Source organism: Bombina bombina, chromosome 6, assembly GCF_027579735.1.
Source record: "Bombina bombina isolate aBomBom1 chromosome 6, aBomBom1.pri, whole genome shotgun sequence".
Lineage (NCBI taxonomy): Eukaryota > Metazoa > Chordata > Amphibia > Anura > Bombinatoridae > Bombina > Bombina bombina.
Window position 1 is genome coordinate 188,401,136 of NC_069504.1, and position 19,083 is coordinate 188,420,218.

The following is a 19,083-nucleotide window of genomic DNA, read 5'->3' on the forward strand; positions in this document are numbered from 1 at the left end:
TAGATAAAAATTATATTTAACTTAGGGGGGTGTTAGTGTTAGGGTTAGACTTAGCTTTAGGGGTTAATACATTTATTAGAATAGCGGTGAGCTCCGGTCAGCAGATTAGGGGTTAATAATTGAAGGTAGGTGTCGGCGATGTTAGGGCAGCAGATTAGGGGTACATAGGGATAACGTAGGTGGCGGCGGTTTACGGAGCGGCAGATTAGGGGTTAAAAGTGTAATGCAGGGGTCAGCGATAGTGGGGGCGGCAGATTAGGGGTTAATAAGTGTAAGGTTAGGGGTGTTTAGACTCGGGGTACATGTTAGGGTGTTAGGTGCAGACGTAGGAAGTGTTTCCCCATAGGAAACAATGGGGCTGCGTTAGGAGCTGAACGCTGCTTTTTTGCAGGTGTTAGGTTTTTTTTCAGCTCAAACAGCCCCATTGTTTCCTATGGGAGAATCGTGCACGAGCACGTTTTTGAGGCCGGCCGCGTCCGTAAGCAACTCTGGTATCGAGAGTTGTATTTGCGGTAAAAATGCTCTACGCTCCTTTTTTGGAGCCTAACGCAGCATTTGTTTGAACTCTCGATACCAGAGTTAAATTTATGGTGCGGCCAGAAAAAAACCCGCGGAGCGTTAACAGCCCTTTTACCGCCAAACTCCAAATCTAGCCGTTTGAAAACTAAGCAAATTAGATAATAGATGTAACTTTTTGAAAAGTGTATGCTCTGAAGGAGAGAACTCAAGAATTAATGACACTCGAAGAGAACTCATACCTCAGACAAAATAATCTAAACAAATTTCAAGACATTAAATTTAATTGGAAAATATTACAAATATTCATGGGAGCTTAGGCCATTGAAGTGAACAGCCAAAGGTTTTAGTCACATATGCCTCCTCTTTCTTCTCCCTCCTTCATTCCTTGTTTTCTTCTTTCTTCACCTTCTTTAGGTTCGGTTTCCTCTCTTTCCTAATCTTTATTTAATTTTCCCTTTTTTTTTCTCCTCCATCTTAAATGCTTTAGAAGGCTCTTGTTTATGCTATCTATATATTCATAGAAATAATACATCATAGTTCTAATATCATTTTCATTTCACAAAAGTTGTTTAGTTGACTCACAACAAAATGTTTGGACTGAAAATAAACTACTTTGTATCTTTAAAACTTACAGCCAACTCTTTTTTTAAAAAAATTGAGCCAACTGTAATGAATCAGTTCAAGGTTGTACCCCTCTTTAAAGGGATATAAAACAGTCTGTTTCGGTGTTGTAAGAAAAAAGCACCAAGCAGTGGCTTATACGTTAATAGAAATCACAATATGTATTATCCATCATTTTAAAAGGATTTTACTATTAATTTCTTGTTTTTTTTTTAACTTAATTTCTTTTAATGTCATTACTTCCTGTCCCAGCCCCTCAAGGAAGGCCAAGGAATAGTGCTTCTTTTGAAGTGTTGCTAGGAAACACCATAAAACTCAGTTTACTGCCCATGATCAGCAGAGGACTTCTGCTGCAAATAAAACACGTGGCCTTAAAACTTGCTGCTCATTTTGCAAGAATACAAGTAAGTTGCTTGCTTTTTTTTAAACACAATCTGTTTTTTTTATGTTTACTTTAATTTAAAAGAATTGTGGTTTCTAAAGAAGCACTGTTTTGTGTCTCTTTAAGGTCTAAATTCATATGTATAATTTTTTAACTGATATTTGTAAACTGTCAAGTCATGTTCCTTCTCATCGTGTTTCAAATTCAATAAGTATAAAAAATAAAAAAAAGTGTATGCTCTATCTGAATAATGAAAGAAAAATGTTGGTTTTCATGTCCCTTTAAGTGAAAACTTAAATTTTGGAGTGAACACAATTTTTTTTAGCATCAGCTACATTGCGACCAGATTTCTGATTCCATCCATTCTTATTTTTATTGTACTAATAACGTAAAATACATTGAATTTCTTTATACTACTGAGGTAACCATTTTGTTGCTAACATTTACACACACAAATAAAATTAATCTTAAAGGGATAGTAAACCCCAAATTTTTCTTTTATGATTCAGACAGAACATACAATTTTAAACAACTTTCCAATTTAATTCTATTATCAAATTGTCTTCATTCTCTTGTTATCTATTGCTGAAGGGACAGCATTGCACTACTGACAGGAAGTTGAAAATATCTATTTAGCCAATCACAAGAGACAAATGTGTGCAGGCACCAGTTAGCAGCAACTCCCACTAGTGTATGATATGTGCGTATTCATTTTTTAACAAGGGATTCTAAGAGAATGAAGCACATTTGAAAATAGAAGTGAATTTAAAAGTGTCTTAAAATAACATGCTCTAGCTGAATCATGCAAGTTCAATTTTGACTTCACTATCCCTTTAATTGATCTTCTGCAATGTTTTCCTTTTAAAGCAGAAGAAACAACATATTCAAATCAGTAGCAGTTTGCTGTGCAAACCTCTACAAAAGCCAAAAAACATCCTTGGTTAAATTGCACCCCTGGCTCTAGTAAAACTTTAATTCAATCATCATGTTCAAAATATGCTCATTGTACTAAATCTATAGAACTGTAAAATATTGTTCATGTCCTCACTGAAAATGCTTACAGGTGTAAAATCTGGCATAAACAGTATGTTTTTTTCCCTCAAAACAATCATTAAACATTGTTATTCAAATACAGTAGTAAAGCTTATTCAAGGCCAAATGCACTATACTATGTAATGCAGTAAAAAGCCAATCCCAACATGTGGAACAAAAGATTTCTTTAATAAAATTGTTTTTTTTCAGTCTTTACAGGTGAAACTTGTAAAACAGTTTATCCTGACTGCATACATAAAAAGTCTACTAAACTCAACTTTGCCATTGTGTTATTCTTGCAAAAAAAAAAAATCTATATAACAAAGCCCTTTGCCTAAATGTTAAACAATTTCACATACACATACAAACACACACACACTAACACATTCAGAATATGTATCTAAATCTATCTAATAATAAAACTACAGTATAACAAAACATGTTCCTGCTTCATAAGAGTAATCATTTAATTACTGTTCAGATTATAATTGGGATGTGTATTTTTAAGAATGCGCTGTTATTGAAATTAATTTTATGGTAGTGGTATTTATAAAAATGATTTAAAGGGTCAGTCAAGTCAAAATTAAACTTTTATGATTCAGATAGGGCACTCAATTTTAAACAACTTTCCAATTTAGTTTTATCATTAAATGTGCTTTGTTCTCTTGGTATTCTTTGGTAAAAGCTGAACTTAGGTAAGCTCATAAACTGATTTTTAAGCAGCAGAAGTTGGCCTCTAATCTCAGTGCATTTTGATAGTTTTTCAGTTAGACAGTGCTAGTTTATGTGTGTCATATAGATACCATTATAATCACTCCTGTGGAGTTATTTATGAGTCAGCACTGATTAGCTAAAATGCAAGTCTGTCAAAAGAACTGAGATAAGGGGCAGTCTAAAGAGGCTTAGATACAAGGTGATCACAGAAGTAAAAAGTGTATTAATATAACAGTATTGGTTATGGGAAACTGGGGAATGGGTAATAAAGGGATTATCTATCTTTTTAAATAATACAAAAATTCAAGTAGACTGTCCCTTTAATGTAAACATATCATTACAACTAGCATAGAACTTATACGTCTCCAATCACACAGGGGTTTAATGGACTGTGACCTACAAAAGTATTTTCTGTATAATGCTTTTTTTCCAGTGTTTTTGGAGCTTTTCAGAATCTGTAGAAGTATGCATGCAGGAATGGAGGAATGTAAAAAAAATACACTTAAATGGCACAACTAATGCTCCCCTCTATGTTTTGTCCCATGGAATGTTTCTAGTGAACAAATTAACTTTTGTATGGTAATTGAATGTTCATTTTCTTACCCAAATGTTAACGCAAATGTTACGTTTTGCTGCTTCAGATGTTTAGCATAGCCTCATATTAAATTCACTACAACTTAGAAGGCATAAAATCCGAAGTAGTAAAATGGCACAAACCAAAACTGATTGTTATAGCATTATAATGATGTAATTATAAAGCTATGAAACACATTTAAGCCCTTCACGCCTGTGGTAAGTGGTTCTTTGTTCCGATGTAATCACTTGCTTGAAAAAGGAAATCATGCAATCGTCAATGCGATCACGTGATTTGAAGGCCAAGATCGGATCATAGGGGACTGCCTACAATGCAGTTCAATTTCACATTAAATCAATAGAAGAGGTTGCAGGATGCTAATAAAGGTAAGACATTCCATGCTGTCCTAAGGGCCTTAAAGCCCAGCGCTGTTAGGATGACATGGAACGTCCTAAGGGAATGAAGGGGTTAAGGTAACAAAATAATATCGGAATATTGAATATTCTAATTAAGATGCAGTTTTCTGCTTTTGAGCTGTTCACTTGTCCTAATTAGGGCCCATCAAATTAAAAAAATGCTAGGCCTATGAATTCATATATTCAACTAATTCTGCATAACATTTGTTCATTCTTATAAGTCTTATAACATTAATTGTCCCTTAATATTCTTGCACGGGGGGCAGGGGGTGGCATTATATAATAAGGCAACTAACCAGTTACATGATGCCATGACGTACTGATACACTATAGGCAAGTGAATGATACACTGTTGGGTTTATCTCTCAACAATTATGTATGCTTATATACATGGAAAGTGCACAACTAACAGATTTAGAAATTATTAACAACTTCTTTTATATAGGCAATATTTGTCAGGATCGAAAGTACTAATAACAAAGAAAAGGGAGGAACCAAATCCTCTTTTTTAAGGAGCTATAATTTTTTGTACTTTCAATATCACCAAATGTTTCTTTAGGAAACAGGATTGACAAAATTGTTAGTACTTGCTAGATATTTTTTTGATGGTATTAGTTTGCATTAAGGGAATAGATTTGCTAAAACTTTCATAACCATCATCATTTGGTATACGTTTTAAAGATATGAAATGTCCACGTAAAGAAGCAGGAATACATTGTTTTCTTTGTTGCACCTAGAACTAGTCCTATAAAATGTAATATAATTTTTTATATCAGTTTAAGGGAAGACTGAAGTCAAAATTAAACTTTCATGATTCAGATTTAACATACAATTAAAAAAAATAATAATATTAGATTTCACTCCTTCCCTTGGTTTCCTTGGTTACACTTTGTTCCCTTTTCCCTGAAGTGACCAAGAGAAAGAAGTACATTTGTGAACTGAAGAAACAGTATTTATTTTTTTAAATTGTACATTCTGGACTCCATTTATGAAGGTGCAAATGCCCTCAGGGCAGGCTCGCTCATACTTCCTAGCCTCTCCGCCACCTCACAGGTGGTGGACTTACAACATCTATTTGGATGATTGACAAGCCCTGAATGCAATAGCAAGGAATGTGCTTTGCTCTTTTCTGCCTGTAAACATTGTCCGTCCACAGTATAATAAATAGGGCTCACTTTCAGAATCATAAAAGTTTCATTTTGACTTCTGTATCCCTTTAAAAAGAGGCTAATCCACCTCTCTCTATGCTCTGTTTCTGCTGCTCCTCTCTGTAAGTCCCTTAACTGGCTCCCCATTCACAGCAGAATTAAATTCAAAATTCTAACCCTAACCTACAAAGCCCCACCCCACCTGTCCTTTTTCATCAACAAATATACTCAAGCCCGCCCCCTAAGATCCAACAATGACCTACTTCTTGCTTCCTCTACCATCAGCTCCTCTCATGCTAGACTACAGGACTTCTCTCGTGCGGCACCAACCCTCTGGAACGCACTTCCTCGAGCTGTCAGACTTTCCTCTAACCTCTCCTCCTTTAAACCTTCCCCTAAAGAACTTTTTGATCAGGGAAGCTTATCACCCAACTCATTAACAAATTAATTTCACTTACCTAACAGTTGCCCTCATCTATCGCCTCACTAATATCATTCTCACATTTGTTTCCCATCCTCCTACCCATCTAGATTATAAATTCCCACGGAAATAGGGCCCTCAATTCCCCCTGTATTTGTCTGTAAAATGTTGTCTCTTATTGTATTGTTTCTCCATTGTACTTTTATCCTTGTACCCATGGGCAGAGCTGCGGAATCTGTTGGTGCTTTATAAATAAAGAATAATAATAATATTAATGATGACGATGATGATGAAGTAAACTTTTTTACAGTTGTTCTTCATTAACACTTCTACTTTCCAACCCCCAATCATTCTGTAAGCAACATTTTTTTAGAACTACAGTTACTTTAAAAAAAAAAAACCTGGTGTTTCTAATAAAGTTACTACTCATAGGCCTTGCGGATATAATGCTATATTACTTTATACATCTTTGTAAGCTAGCTTATTGTTTTTATAATACGACCTTGTTCAATTCTCTACATAGCAACCTTCATCCTTAAAGAAAATGCTTCAATGCAAATACTTAAAAGATTACATAGCACACTTCTTTTATTTCTCCTTAGAACCCTTGTTATTTGCATTAGCTCAAATCTATTATTTTATGTGGCAGAAAAGGCAGCTGTTTTTGTTCTTTGCCAAGAAAATCTAAAAATTGCAAGCAGATAGCTCAGAGCTGTTAGATAAGAACAAAAGAAGACAAGTCACAATGCAGTGCTTAAATTGTATTGAAAGATAACATTAACAAACAATATATTTATAAAAGAGTATCCGGGATTGTATATATAAAAGAAAAAGCTCCCTCTGGATCCCACAGAAAAATAATGACCTTGATAGTTCTAAGTGGGATTTATCTAAGTTACTGATGCTTAAAAAAAAAAAAAAAAAAAAGAATAGGCAAAGTATGAATATTTTACATTTTTTCTAATTATCTTGCCTCCTCCAACTTTATTCATGTTATAATTGGATTAATGCATGTATGACTGTCATGAGACTATTTAGCAGAAAAAGATGTGGGTGGTACTTACCATGCAGGAAGACAAACAAAAGGCACTAGTAAAGCAAGAGAAGTTTCAGATTGCCAGCAAGTACCAGATGTTTATAATTACTATCCCAATGCATAACAGTAGGACCAGCAAACTGTCCCAAATTTGAGAAAGTAATTTATAGAATGTTAACTAAGTTTCACTATTATCCAATTTAAACAAAAGAACACACAGACAAAAAATATATAAATGTATGAATGAGTGAGGGGGGGGGGGATCAGTGACCGTCGCCCAGGTTCATTTTGAATTCAAATAACTCCCTATCAAGAACAATTGCACACATCTCATATATGTTTCCTATGTTTTCAGTCTGAACTGTACATGGGCTTTAGTATACTGTTATATTTATTTATTTTTCAGCTTGTTAAACGGTTCTCTACAATACAGACCAAAACACATTTTTTTAAAACAAATAGATAAATAAAATACAAAACTGAGATTTACTTTTAAGTTGGAGGTTAACAAGAATGGAAAGTATTTTACAGAACTCCTTCTTTACAGGAGGAATAGAGAATTGTGGTGTACAATTTGTTTAGGGGATTTAAAAATATCTGGGATATGCATACAAATAAGGTAGCTTCAGCAAGTCTTTAAGTTAGGAATATCACCATGAGTCTGCTGCTTTATGCTTCCATTCTATAGCATTCTGTGGAGCCTATTCACTAAGCAATGGGGAGCTATCATAAAGAGACACTAAAAATAAAACAAATAAAATTGAAGCATATGAAGTAACAAATGTAATGATGCTTTTATACATTAGTAATTAACGGAGCACAAAATAAATATAAATATGCATTTTACACACAATGCGGGGTCAATATGTTTTCACATACACTGGATTGGCAGATGCTGTAGTTCTTTTTTTTCTTTTAAATGACATGCCAGGCAATACAACAAATCACAAGGCAAACTCCTCACACCATAAAAGGGAAAGATAACACACTGGTGATGGTCATATGGCTCCTACAACAGAGGTACCAGGAGCACAATTTCATTTTTTGGGTGCCTTGTAATAGGCTACACCACCTGGAACATCAGTTTCAAGCTATGGGGTAAAGGATGGACTGTAGGTCCTAAGCTCCATGAAGCATGCAATTTTATTTTTACTGCATTCTGCATTAAACATTAGTTAGAAGCCAAATGTTGTAATGATCAGAGTGAAAATGTGATTTTATTACAGTGGTGCTGAAAAAAAAATCAAAAAAAAAAAATCAGTGTATATTATCCAGTTCACGTTAGCAGATAATAAAGTATTTTTGCACATTATGCAGAATATACCTCCCAACGTTTGTCGCTAGATAATAGGGACTCAAGAGGTTAAGGAGGCGTTGCCCTTTTGTGTGTAGAGTTATGTTGGGAGGGGACAGGGTCATGGTTAGATAGTGGGCTGAAATATGGCTGTGTTTGGGTGGATGGAGGGGGTGTCCTGAAAGTTCGAGGGCATGTCTGGGCAGTTTGTGGGTGGGGCTAAAAGGAATTCTGCAAATAAGGCTGTCTCAGAGGGACAGTGGGACAGATCTTAGAATTAGGGATTGTCTCTCTCAAATAGGGACAATTGGAAGGCCTGGTCAGAATGCCACAATAAAAAGCAACATAGAACAACATAGGTTCTACACTAATTCTTTTTTTTTTTTAATATATTTATATTAAATGTAGGAACATAAATTGGGTGAGTTGATAGAAGTACAGCCAGTTATTTAAAAAATATATTCTATTTATCTTCAGAAAAATGTGTAATAATCAAAACCACTAATATTCTGAGCTAATACTTGATCCACGTATATGCCTGTCCTCTCTGTATGGTAATTTCTACTAAAAAGTAACAAATTAGGCTTTTGACTTTCTTTAACATGGAATAGACTACTACAATTCTCTGGACTAGCAACCATTTTTATATCTGACTGCTAAACTATAAGGGTATTTTTCAAGATAGATACAGATTAAATAGATATATGATAGATACCTGTAGATAAATAGAAAGATAGATAGATAGACAGATTTGTATGGATAGACAGAGAGATAGAAGATAGATAGATAGATAGATAGATAGATAGATAGATAGATAGATAGATAGAGATAGATAGATAGAGGTTTGTGGTTATTATGTTATTAAACAAAATCCTTTTTTTATTTTCTTATGCAGCAGTATGTTTTTTTTTCTCCTTTCAATAAACATTTCATAAAATCTGAGCTTTCATTTCAAAAGGTTGGACACCACTGGGTTAAACACAGTTACATTGGGAACAATAAGTATTATTAATGTTTCCAACAACATATTAGCATATGTTATTAGTGGTAAGCATCCATCAGCACGTCTGATCTGTAAATTAAGTAAACACATTCCACAATTTATAACCATTACTTGTCAAGAGGAAAAATCTGAATTCATAAACAATTGCAGCATATAAGTTTTAATTTTAGAATATACTGAGCTTTGTTTGAAGAGATATTGAAAGCACATATACAAAATGTACTTTCTAAAAGAACACCAATTACATCAAGGATATTATTAACTGCTTTTAAAAGTTAGCAGCCACTGAATCAAATGGCTGCAAAAATACAATCACAGTATATGATTAATGAATACATTCCAAATACATTTATGCTTGAAATCTAAACAAAAAAGTAAAATTACAGTTACAATAGCTACTCAAAGTTGTCAGGAATAAAGGTCTGCTTATTTTAGTTTGTATAAGTCATGTTAATTTATTTGTTGCTTACCAGAAGAATAAAGTGCAGTTTTAGAAACCAACGTTTAAAGAAAGAATACGTTTTTTTATATATATAATGTTGGCAGCTAAGTCCCTTTTAAAGGCAAAACCCAAAAGATAAAAGACTAAAGAGAAACATGGGCTATACTACAAACTTCAAATGGTGATTACAGAATACAATTTTTTTTTATTAAAGACACATGGAAGCTGAAGTTAAAGAGCAGCAATTTACTACTGCGAGCTAGCTAAATACATCTGTTGAGCCAATGACAAGAGGCATATGTGTGTAGCCACTAATCGACCAACTAGCTTCCAGTAATGTTAGAGGCTATCTAGGTATGCTTTTCATCAAAGAGGACAAAGTAAATTTAATAATAGTAAAATGAAGTGTCCCTTAAAATTTCATGAACTATCTAAATCATGAAGGTTTAATTCATGCCCCTTAATTTTCATGATTCAGAATTAATTAATCAATCAATTAATTAATTAATTAATTTGATAACAGAAAAAAAAACATTAACATGTTTGGTTTTAATTGTTTGTTCTGAACCATGAAATTTTTATTTTTGACTTCCATGACCCTTTATATATTGTGCATAAGGTGCTTTGACTAAGCCGTGTCCCTGGTTGTATAGGAAGAGGAAGCAACAGTACAAGAAAATAGGGCATTTACGAATCTTTATAGACCACTAGTTAGCTTTTATCTTTAATACTGGCAACAGTTCTGGAGCCAAGAATTATATAAACTAAATAATAGTAAATATACTAATGTGATATATGGTCTACAAGGAAAGACTTTATTATCTTAATAGTTTAGCGGAAAGAAGGCAGAGGGGTGGTATGACAGAAACCTTCAAGTATATGAATAGATGTAATGAAGCTAAGGATGAAGATACCTAACAACAGCTACACCAGAATGAGGGGTCATGATTTCAAGTTTAGTAGCAGGTTTGGGCGTAATATGCAATATCACTTCACAAAATGAGTGGTTAATACAGGGCTTCATGTACCAAGCAGTAGAAACTCCTTTGGAACCATTGTGACGAAGGCTCACATGGAGATAAATCACCCAAACTTGTTCAGAGTGTTTGACAGGCCCTGCTCTTGCACGGTTTGTCACATGTAAGAAGGGGGTGGCACTGCGTAAAGGACTCCTTGTGCTATGTTAACTGCTATCAGCAGATGCACAGTGTCCATTGTCTGCTTACTGTGAAGATGGGCAGACAGGTTCCATAGTTGGAAACTACATCCATCTGTAAATTAGTAAATAGAGGCAAAAAAATAGATTATATAGTAAGAGACTTATACTAGACTATAGTAAGGAATTTCAGGATGGCATGGGATATAGCACAAGGCAATCCTCTAGACTGAACTCATTAGACAGGAACATGGGCAGACTAAATGGGCTTTCTTAATTAATCTGCTGCCAAATGTTTCTATATTATGGTCCCATTGGAAGACACTTACATGTATATGCGCAGTACGCACACCATTATTTTAAACTTACTTAAAGTGAATGTAAATTTTGATGCTTAAGTGCCCGGTTTTTAAAACTTTGATTAAAAACAGGGGCACTTTAATTCATAAAAATTTACATTTCACTCCTGTTGTGACAAAAAACTTACCTTTTAAACTTCACAGCAGCTCCAGCTTTCTCCGGTCTCACAAGCCATTTCTGATGTCAGAAATGATTGATAGGTCATTTTCCAATCACAGCTTCCCCCCCGGGGGATTCAGTGTCTGATTCACTGCTGTGATTGGAGGAAGCCGATGCCTCATTTTAGACCCAGGAAGAGGCTTTGAAACAGGTGGAGGAAGCTGGAGCTGCTGTGAAGATTAAAAGGTAAGTTTTTTTTCACAACAGGAGTGAAATGAAAATTTTTATGAATTAAAGTGCCCCTGTTTTTAATCGAAGTTTTAAAAACCGGGCACTTTAGCATCAAAATTTACATTCACTTTAATATAAATGCTCCTGTAAAAGTGCAAAACATAATATAACATATATATTTGGAACATGATAACATTTTTATTTTTATACATAAAATCATTGTTTGATATAATAAATAAATAAAAAAACTGAGCCGGAGCATGAGTATTATCCACTTCTGAGATGGAAAACAGGTATGTTACTCTGACAACAGATTCATAGTACCCTTGGGGAGTGAGCTTTTCACTTCTCCCTGTATTATTTAAAACTAGTATAAAATTAAGATGTTGCTACAAGCAAATAAAGTATGTTAGAGTGAACACACAGATGCTGGTAAAGAAATAACACATTTTGAGGTTTAAAGCCCTTTTTTAACAAAATGTTTGAAATAGTTTGGAACTACATATAAAGGTCACAAAGTATTTATCAGAAACACATGAGATACACTCACTTAGAACTCAAGTTGTCTCCGGTCTCAATACTTAGGGCTAGATTTATCAAAGGCTAGGCGAACTCTGTATGTGCTTCGCCTGTAACTGCGCCCTAGCTCGCCTCCGGAGAAGCGCACATATGCGCCTGAATTTATCACAAAAATAGACTTAACTTTCCGCAGGCGAGCTGGGGCGTAATAATGATAAATTTCGCCTGTCGGCAAAAGCATTTACTCCCTATTTATCACAATACATCCCTATCAATATTTACGCCGCCATGTTTTGATTATTAAAAAAGTGTTTTCTAGGTAACTATTTAGCTTATATTTATATTATATAATGTTTCTGTGCTGTTTTTGCCATATGTTAATAATTTGAGATCACAAAAATAAATATATCAATATATCGATATATATATATATATATATATATATATATATATATATATATATATAAAACTGTTGGTACCCATATGCGCCTGTGGATGCGCACATTTCTTGCAATAACAGTCTCTTTTTGTCGCTGAGCCTTTGAAAAATTAGTTAAAAGAAGAAAGTACTGCATCACAAGATGTAAAAGCATGTATTATAATGGTGTTTGCCCCAGTCTGTATGGCGAAATATACAACACGCAATTGAAGCCAAAATTTCAGTTCCCTATCGGCACAAAGCAATGATGAATTCCAAACATGTCATATTTCTATGTCTGCATCTAAAATTACGTCTGTAAGCAATGTGTATTAGCACTGTTGGAAGTGCGCCCGTGCCCCTAGGCGAAGGCGAACAGATTTCTTTCAGATTTGCGCAATTAAAGGCGCACAGTAGTTTACTGAATATGGGGATCAGTGCGTATGCGTTATTTTGAGCGTAATTATAGAATGACTTTGATAAATCTAGCCCTTAGCATTGCCACAGTTAAAGGGACATGCTATTGCACATTTCTTTACACTTTAAACTGACTCAAAACCATTTAAAACAATAAAATGCAATATATATATATATTTTTAAAAGAATGTTAACTTGTTTTAGTTATTTAATGGTATAAATGGTCCCTCCCTCCACACCTGTGCAGTAGTGCAAGCAGTTGCCAAGCTTACCTATAAAAGAGTAAGCCCAATGCATTCAGGGAGTGTATACTGTAAACTTAAGTATGCTTAAAGGGACACTGTACTATAAAATGTGTTTCCCCTTAATGTGTTCCAAATGACTTGCTATTCATACTGCAGTGTATTTAATATATGGGAAACTATTTATACATATTTATTTCTGTATTTAAAATAGCTGTTTTTCTTATTAAAACCATCATCTAGAACATTCCCATAACAAAGGGCTGAGCCTGCAAGTAAAACAGATTTGCTAATATTTTTTATGTTAGGTATTGAAATGTTAATTATGGCTGAGGGGTTGAATAAACACAAGCGGCTATTTCACATACAAAATTTCTCTCTCCTTCATACCCTCACTGGGAGATTAATCAGTACTACTGTCTCCTATTTACATAGTTTTTTTTTACAGAGAAAACATTTCTTACTTATATTTTCAGTGTAGTTGGGGAAACAACAGGCAACAGTAGCTATCTAAAAAAACCTTGAAAATACCGTTCCCAGACTGTGCATTCTAGATGATTATAGAAACTTTACCTTGTGGTATTCACAGGTGGTGATTAAAAGTCAGCTGTATCCATTAGTAGAAGTGTGTCACAATTCATTGAGTAAGCCCAAGGTAAAATCAAAAACTTTTATTATGTCATTTTAAAACATATAGACAAATTGATCCTAATTCCCATATACTCTGACGCGTTTCACACTGAAGATCTTTGATAAAGCACTTGGTCCGTGTGAAATGCGTCAGCGTATATGGGCATTAGCATCAATGTGTCTGTATGTTTTAAAATGACACAATAAAAGTTTTTGATTTTACTCAATGAATTTTGACACACTTCTACTAATGGATACAGCTGGCTTTTAAGCACCACCCGTGAATACCGCAAAGTAAAGTTTCTATGTTTATATTTGCTAAAAAGTCCGTGGAAGGACAGGACCTGGGTGGCGGGACTATCTTCACCTTGTTCACCGTTGAATGGTGAGTGCTTTAAATTTTTTTTGTTTTTCCAAATGCATATGGACTGTTACTAGATGATTATAAACCAAGTATTTCTTTATATATCTTACAGGGAATTTCTAGAGAAAAAATAAATAAATCATTTTTTACACCATCTTATTCTTAGGCAAATTAATTTATTTTATTATGTGTTTAAACTCTATGAAGGAGTGAAACACATAGTCAAAGTTGTGCTCATGTGCCACTCCAAATTTAGAAACAGCTGGTTAGCTAACAAGAAGCAAACATACATGTGTATGCTGCAATCACTTGACATACCCTCATAAGGAGCAGAATTATTTGTATGATTTTAAGAATGCAACTTTTTGTTTAACCATTTTGAAGACAAAAATTAAAATAAAGCAAATTATTTAAAAAATAAAAATAATTTATTTTTTCTTTAGTAAGTCCATTTAACTCCTCTATATATATATATATTATGCATATATAAATAACTGAATTTACTGTCCCTTTAAACCATACTAATGTTGGTCAGGACTATTGCTAGTATACAATTATTATTGTGCCCTTAACTGTCGACAACTTAATTTGTTCAAGTGATATTTTGTGTTAATTTATCACCAGTATACAGTCCTGGAGAATAATAATAATATTTGTATTTATTTATTTACTTAGAATATTTTAACTGTTACATAAAATGAAAATAATACATAGTAAAAACATTTAACTGACCTGCAGTGGTCTTTGTTTATCGTTGCCCTTTGGAGATTTTAGTCCACTTGTTTGCTGCTGTAAAAGAAGTTGTCTTGCTGCCTGGAGAGCCTAGAATTAAACACAAAAAATATTATGTTTATATGGATATTTACTGCGAATAAAGGTTTGTATTTACTATTTCAATATAAGCAGCAGGTTTTGTATATATAATTTACTTACATTATTTTCTTAATTAGAAAAGGAAATCACACAACATGAATATGTTAACACTTCATTAGCAATGTTTAGGTAGTAATTAATCAAAATCTCAATCAAGTGTTCTCAATTTATAAAAAATGAAGAAGAAAAAAACTCCAAATGTATTCAAATGAACCTCTAAAAATACTACTAGCTTCCAAACAGCACATATAAAATGTATCAAAAAATGAATTTATTTATTTGGTTCCTTATTAACAAAGACAAATGAAATCTTACACTTATTTAAAAATACTTAGTTATATTTTTTGGAAACAATAACAACGTGACATAAAAATGCTCTATTTCAGCTGGCATTATTTCATTTAAATATTTTTAGTACAACTAACAACTAAAATAAAACTCTGTATGATTGTTTTATAGCCCATAAAAGTGTATGCACAATATTATACTTCCAAACAAGGAATGCAGAAGTTTGAGAATTAAAAGTTAAGTGGAGATTTTATGTGGATGTTTTTTAAACACAAGGAAATCTCTACAGAAGATAATTTACAAAGCGGGCTTGTTTGATTACACATCACCTAAAACAATGGTGTATTAATGGATACTAAACCCATTTTTTTTGTTTCATGATTAAGATAGAGCATAACATTTTATGCAACTTTCTAATTTACTCCTATTATCAATTGTTCTTCATTCTCTTGCTATCTTTATTTGAAAAGCAAGAATGTAAAATTAGGAGCCGGACCATTTTTGTTTCAGCACCTGGGTTGCGCTTGATGATCGGTGGCTAAATGTACCCACCAATCAGCAAGCGCTATCTAGGGTGCTGAACCAAAAATGGGCCAGTTCCTTAGCTTAGATTCCTGCTTTTTCAAATAAAAATAGCAAGAGAACGAAGAAAATTTGATAATATGAGTAAATTAGAAAGTTGCTTAAAATTGCATGCTCTATCTGAACCATGAAAGAAAACATTTGGGTTTTAGTATCCCTTCAAGAGTCTGCTTCTCTAGGTGATGTCATTATTATAAAATGGAAAACGAAACTGCAAAAGTATTGCTAAGCATTCAAATAGTACAGGGAATAAAGCACTTTGTGGCTGAACTGAAGTTCATAGGACCCCCTCAATGCTGCTTGAGTTATTTATTTATTCTTTTGTAATAGTAATATAACAAAGCATATATTGAAATATCCTAAACTTACAAAGACATTCACATCCCATTTTGGTCAGTCTTGGCAGGTTTTGATGGTCTTGAGGTGGGGCTACCATAAAACAGTAAAACTGAATAGATCAATAATTACTGTTCTAGGTTGTCATTTTAAAGGTAAGACATATAGTGAGAAAGAGTGACAACAATCCCAAACCAGGTGTGTTCTACAGTATGCTGGACAGTTGGAACCTCTCTATTTATACAATACTCAGGTCTTAAAATTGTATGTCTGACATGCATTACTGCATGTGAAAAATTCATAATATAAAAAAAATCTAAAAGCTTGTGCTATAAATACTAAATGATTAACTTATAGTCTGACTTCCTGAGCCTTATCAATGAGGATGATGAATTGTTATAAACCCATCTGGGCAAAGTAAATAAGAGGATCATGTTTGGAAAACTTTATTAAATTATAGAGAAAAATACTAAAGGTAACTTACAATAACAGATTAAATGAAGTAACACTCTTGAGTTCACCCTCTTTCAGATCATATATTATCTACACACAATAGCACATTTCATTAAAAATAGCCACTCATACAATACAATACTAAGAAGGTCTCCTCTAAACAAAGTAAATAGATAAACCATATGGCCTGAGTTTTGCCATCGAGGCTGTAATGATTAAAGTTAAACTGATATGCTATAAGATAACTCTCTGCACTAGAAATCTTGGAATATTCTGCAATGTTTGTAAATATAAATGCCCCATATATTTTGAGTTCCTAAGGATTGTAAAGTAAATTGAATGTGGACCCCTTGTCTGTACATAGAGAAACTAATTTTAGATCACTGATCAGACACAGAAAAACTAAAACACAAATATAGGATTGTATTATTCTATTTTTCAGAGAACTGATTAGTTTTATACTGCTGAATTGTACGTTCAGATGGAGCTGCCCATTAGGTTGTACTTATTAAATTGCCCCATAAGAATCTCTATCATCATGTATATATACAGGCGCACCTCGTTTTATTGCGCCTCACTTTATTGCGCTTTACAGATATTGAGTTTTTTTACAAATTGGAGGCAACATTTTTGCAACATATATACACATAAATACACATGTATACACATATATAATTATATATACATACACACACCTACACATATATACATACACACCACCAGAAAAAAGATTACAACTTGCTGATGGCTTTTTTGCAATAAGGTATTTTGTAAGTAAAGTATGTGCATTAATTTTTTTGCTAGACACATTGGTATTGCACACTTAATCGTCTACAGTATAGTGTATGCACTGCGAAACAGAAAAAAAAAGTGTGACTCACTTTATTGCTATATTCACTTTATTGCAGTAGTCTGGAACTGAACCTGCAATGTCCTCGAGGTATGCCTGTACTATGGTAAGAATATAGAAAAGTGGAATCATTTTATGCTACAAGATGCATGAATGAAAAGTAAGCACAAAGTATATGCTTTAGGGCAGTGATGGCAAACATTGGCACACCTGATGTTTCAGAATTAAATTTCCCATTATGCTTAACTAGACTGCAGAGTGCCTAAGCATCATGGGAAATGTAGTTCCAAAACATCTGGGGAGCCAAGGTCATCACTGCTTTAGGGTCTAACAAGCATTATCTGTTTGGCAATTATTTCCTCCAGCTTTTCAGTGCATTTGGTCTAATATGTTTGCATGAAGCTTTAGATGTTTTTAACAAGTTAACTTTCACCTGACAAATATCATTATGTTTTAGTGACAAAAAAACATCCTAAAAAGTTGTATTTAGCTAAACAATATGTAAACTAATTGTATCTGAATATTCTAAGCTCTAGCTCTTTATTATACTTCACTTTGGTATACTTTGGTGGCCTGAATACAATATGTGGAGACACCATAGAGTATTGTTACGTTATAAGGGCAATAAAAAGTCTTTGCGCACCCAAAATAAAGTTATTAGCATTTAAGCATAAACAAAGAAAAACAAAACAATTAGCGTAGACTACACTATACTTTATTTCACATCACTGGTAAAACAAGAAGCACATCAATTTATGATGTATATTTAAGCAGTAATAGGTAAAAAATTGATATTATTAGTCCTGGGAAAAAACAAGCTTCAGAGATTGTAAAATAACATCATGAAAACTCTGCAATAAATATTCACTCTTCCAATCCTTAACAAATAAAATGTTTTTCTGTTACAGTCCAATTATTGGAATGGAATCTACTTATTAATACAGAAAACTATGTATCATACTAAATATTATGTATTGTGGCTTAAACATCATCCATTACAGTGGTACTCAGCTTAATTTAAATTTTTTGTATGATTTTGTCATTTGAATACATGGCAGTAGTTAGCAACAGTCTTAATTGGAAATGTATCTGACCTGTGCGGGATATTTTGGAAGAACTATAAACAGTGCTTGTGAGCTTAGCTATAATTAAAGGAACCATGTACAACGTGACCGGAATCTCAGGGACACACGGGGACGGTCTGGGAAAAGTAATTACATGTCACTGACAGAGATGTGAGTTTTCCTTATCGGCCAATGAACAGCTGATATTTTTATATATAAAAGGTGCAGGATAGCGCTGAAACGCGTAGATAGACTATTAAGAATACCACTGGCTCCAAGAACATTGATTTGAGCAAATAGATACTATTTTGCAAAACCAACCAGAGAGAAGAACCTTCCCCGTATACCGGTTTCCAGGTTGGCCCTTCGGTGTCACATGGGATTTGCGTGACACGTGACCGTGTAGAAGCAAGTTACCAGGTAGAAGGAAGTTGCCGGGTGAATTCAAAGACGCCGAAAGACAGTGAAACATAACATACTCTCAAGGCGAACAACCTTAAAACAACAGCGACAGCTGAGGCAACCCTTCCATAACCCAGAAGAGAGGAGACAGAAGCCATCGGAGGTCCGGTAAGGGGGTACACTCACATAATAAGGGA

The 19,083-nt window shown here is 33.9% G+C and overlaps 1 protein-coding gene across 8 annotated transcripts in view; it reads right to left on the bottom strand.

Moving 5' to 3' along the window:
• FOXP2 (forkhead box P2) overlaps positions 1 to 19,083 on the bottom strand; it is a 298,530-nt gene that overhangs the window by 173,397 nt on the left and 106,050 nt on the right. For all 8 annotated transcript variants that reach the window (XM_053716711.1, XM_053716710.1, XM_053716709.1 and 5 more), the window contains exon 3: positions 14,771 to 14,860. In XM_053716711.1, coding sequence (XP_053572686.1) covers positions 14,771 to 14,860 — 90 coding nt within the window. The remainder of the gene's footprint in view (positions 1 to 14,770; positions 14,861 to 19,083) is intronic.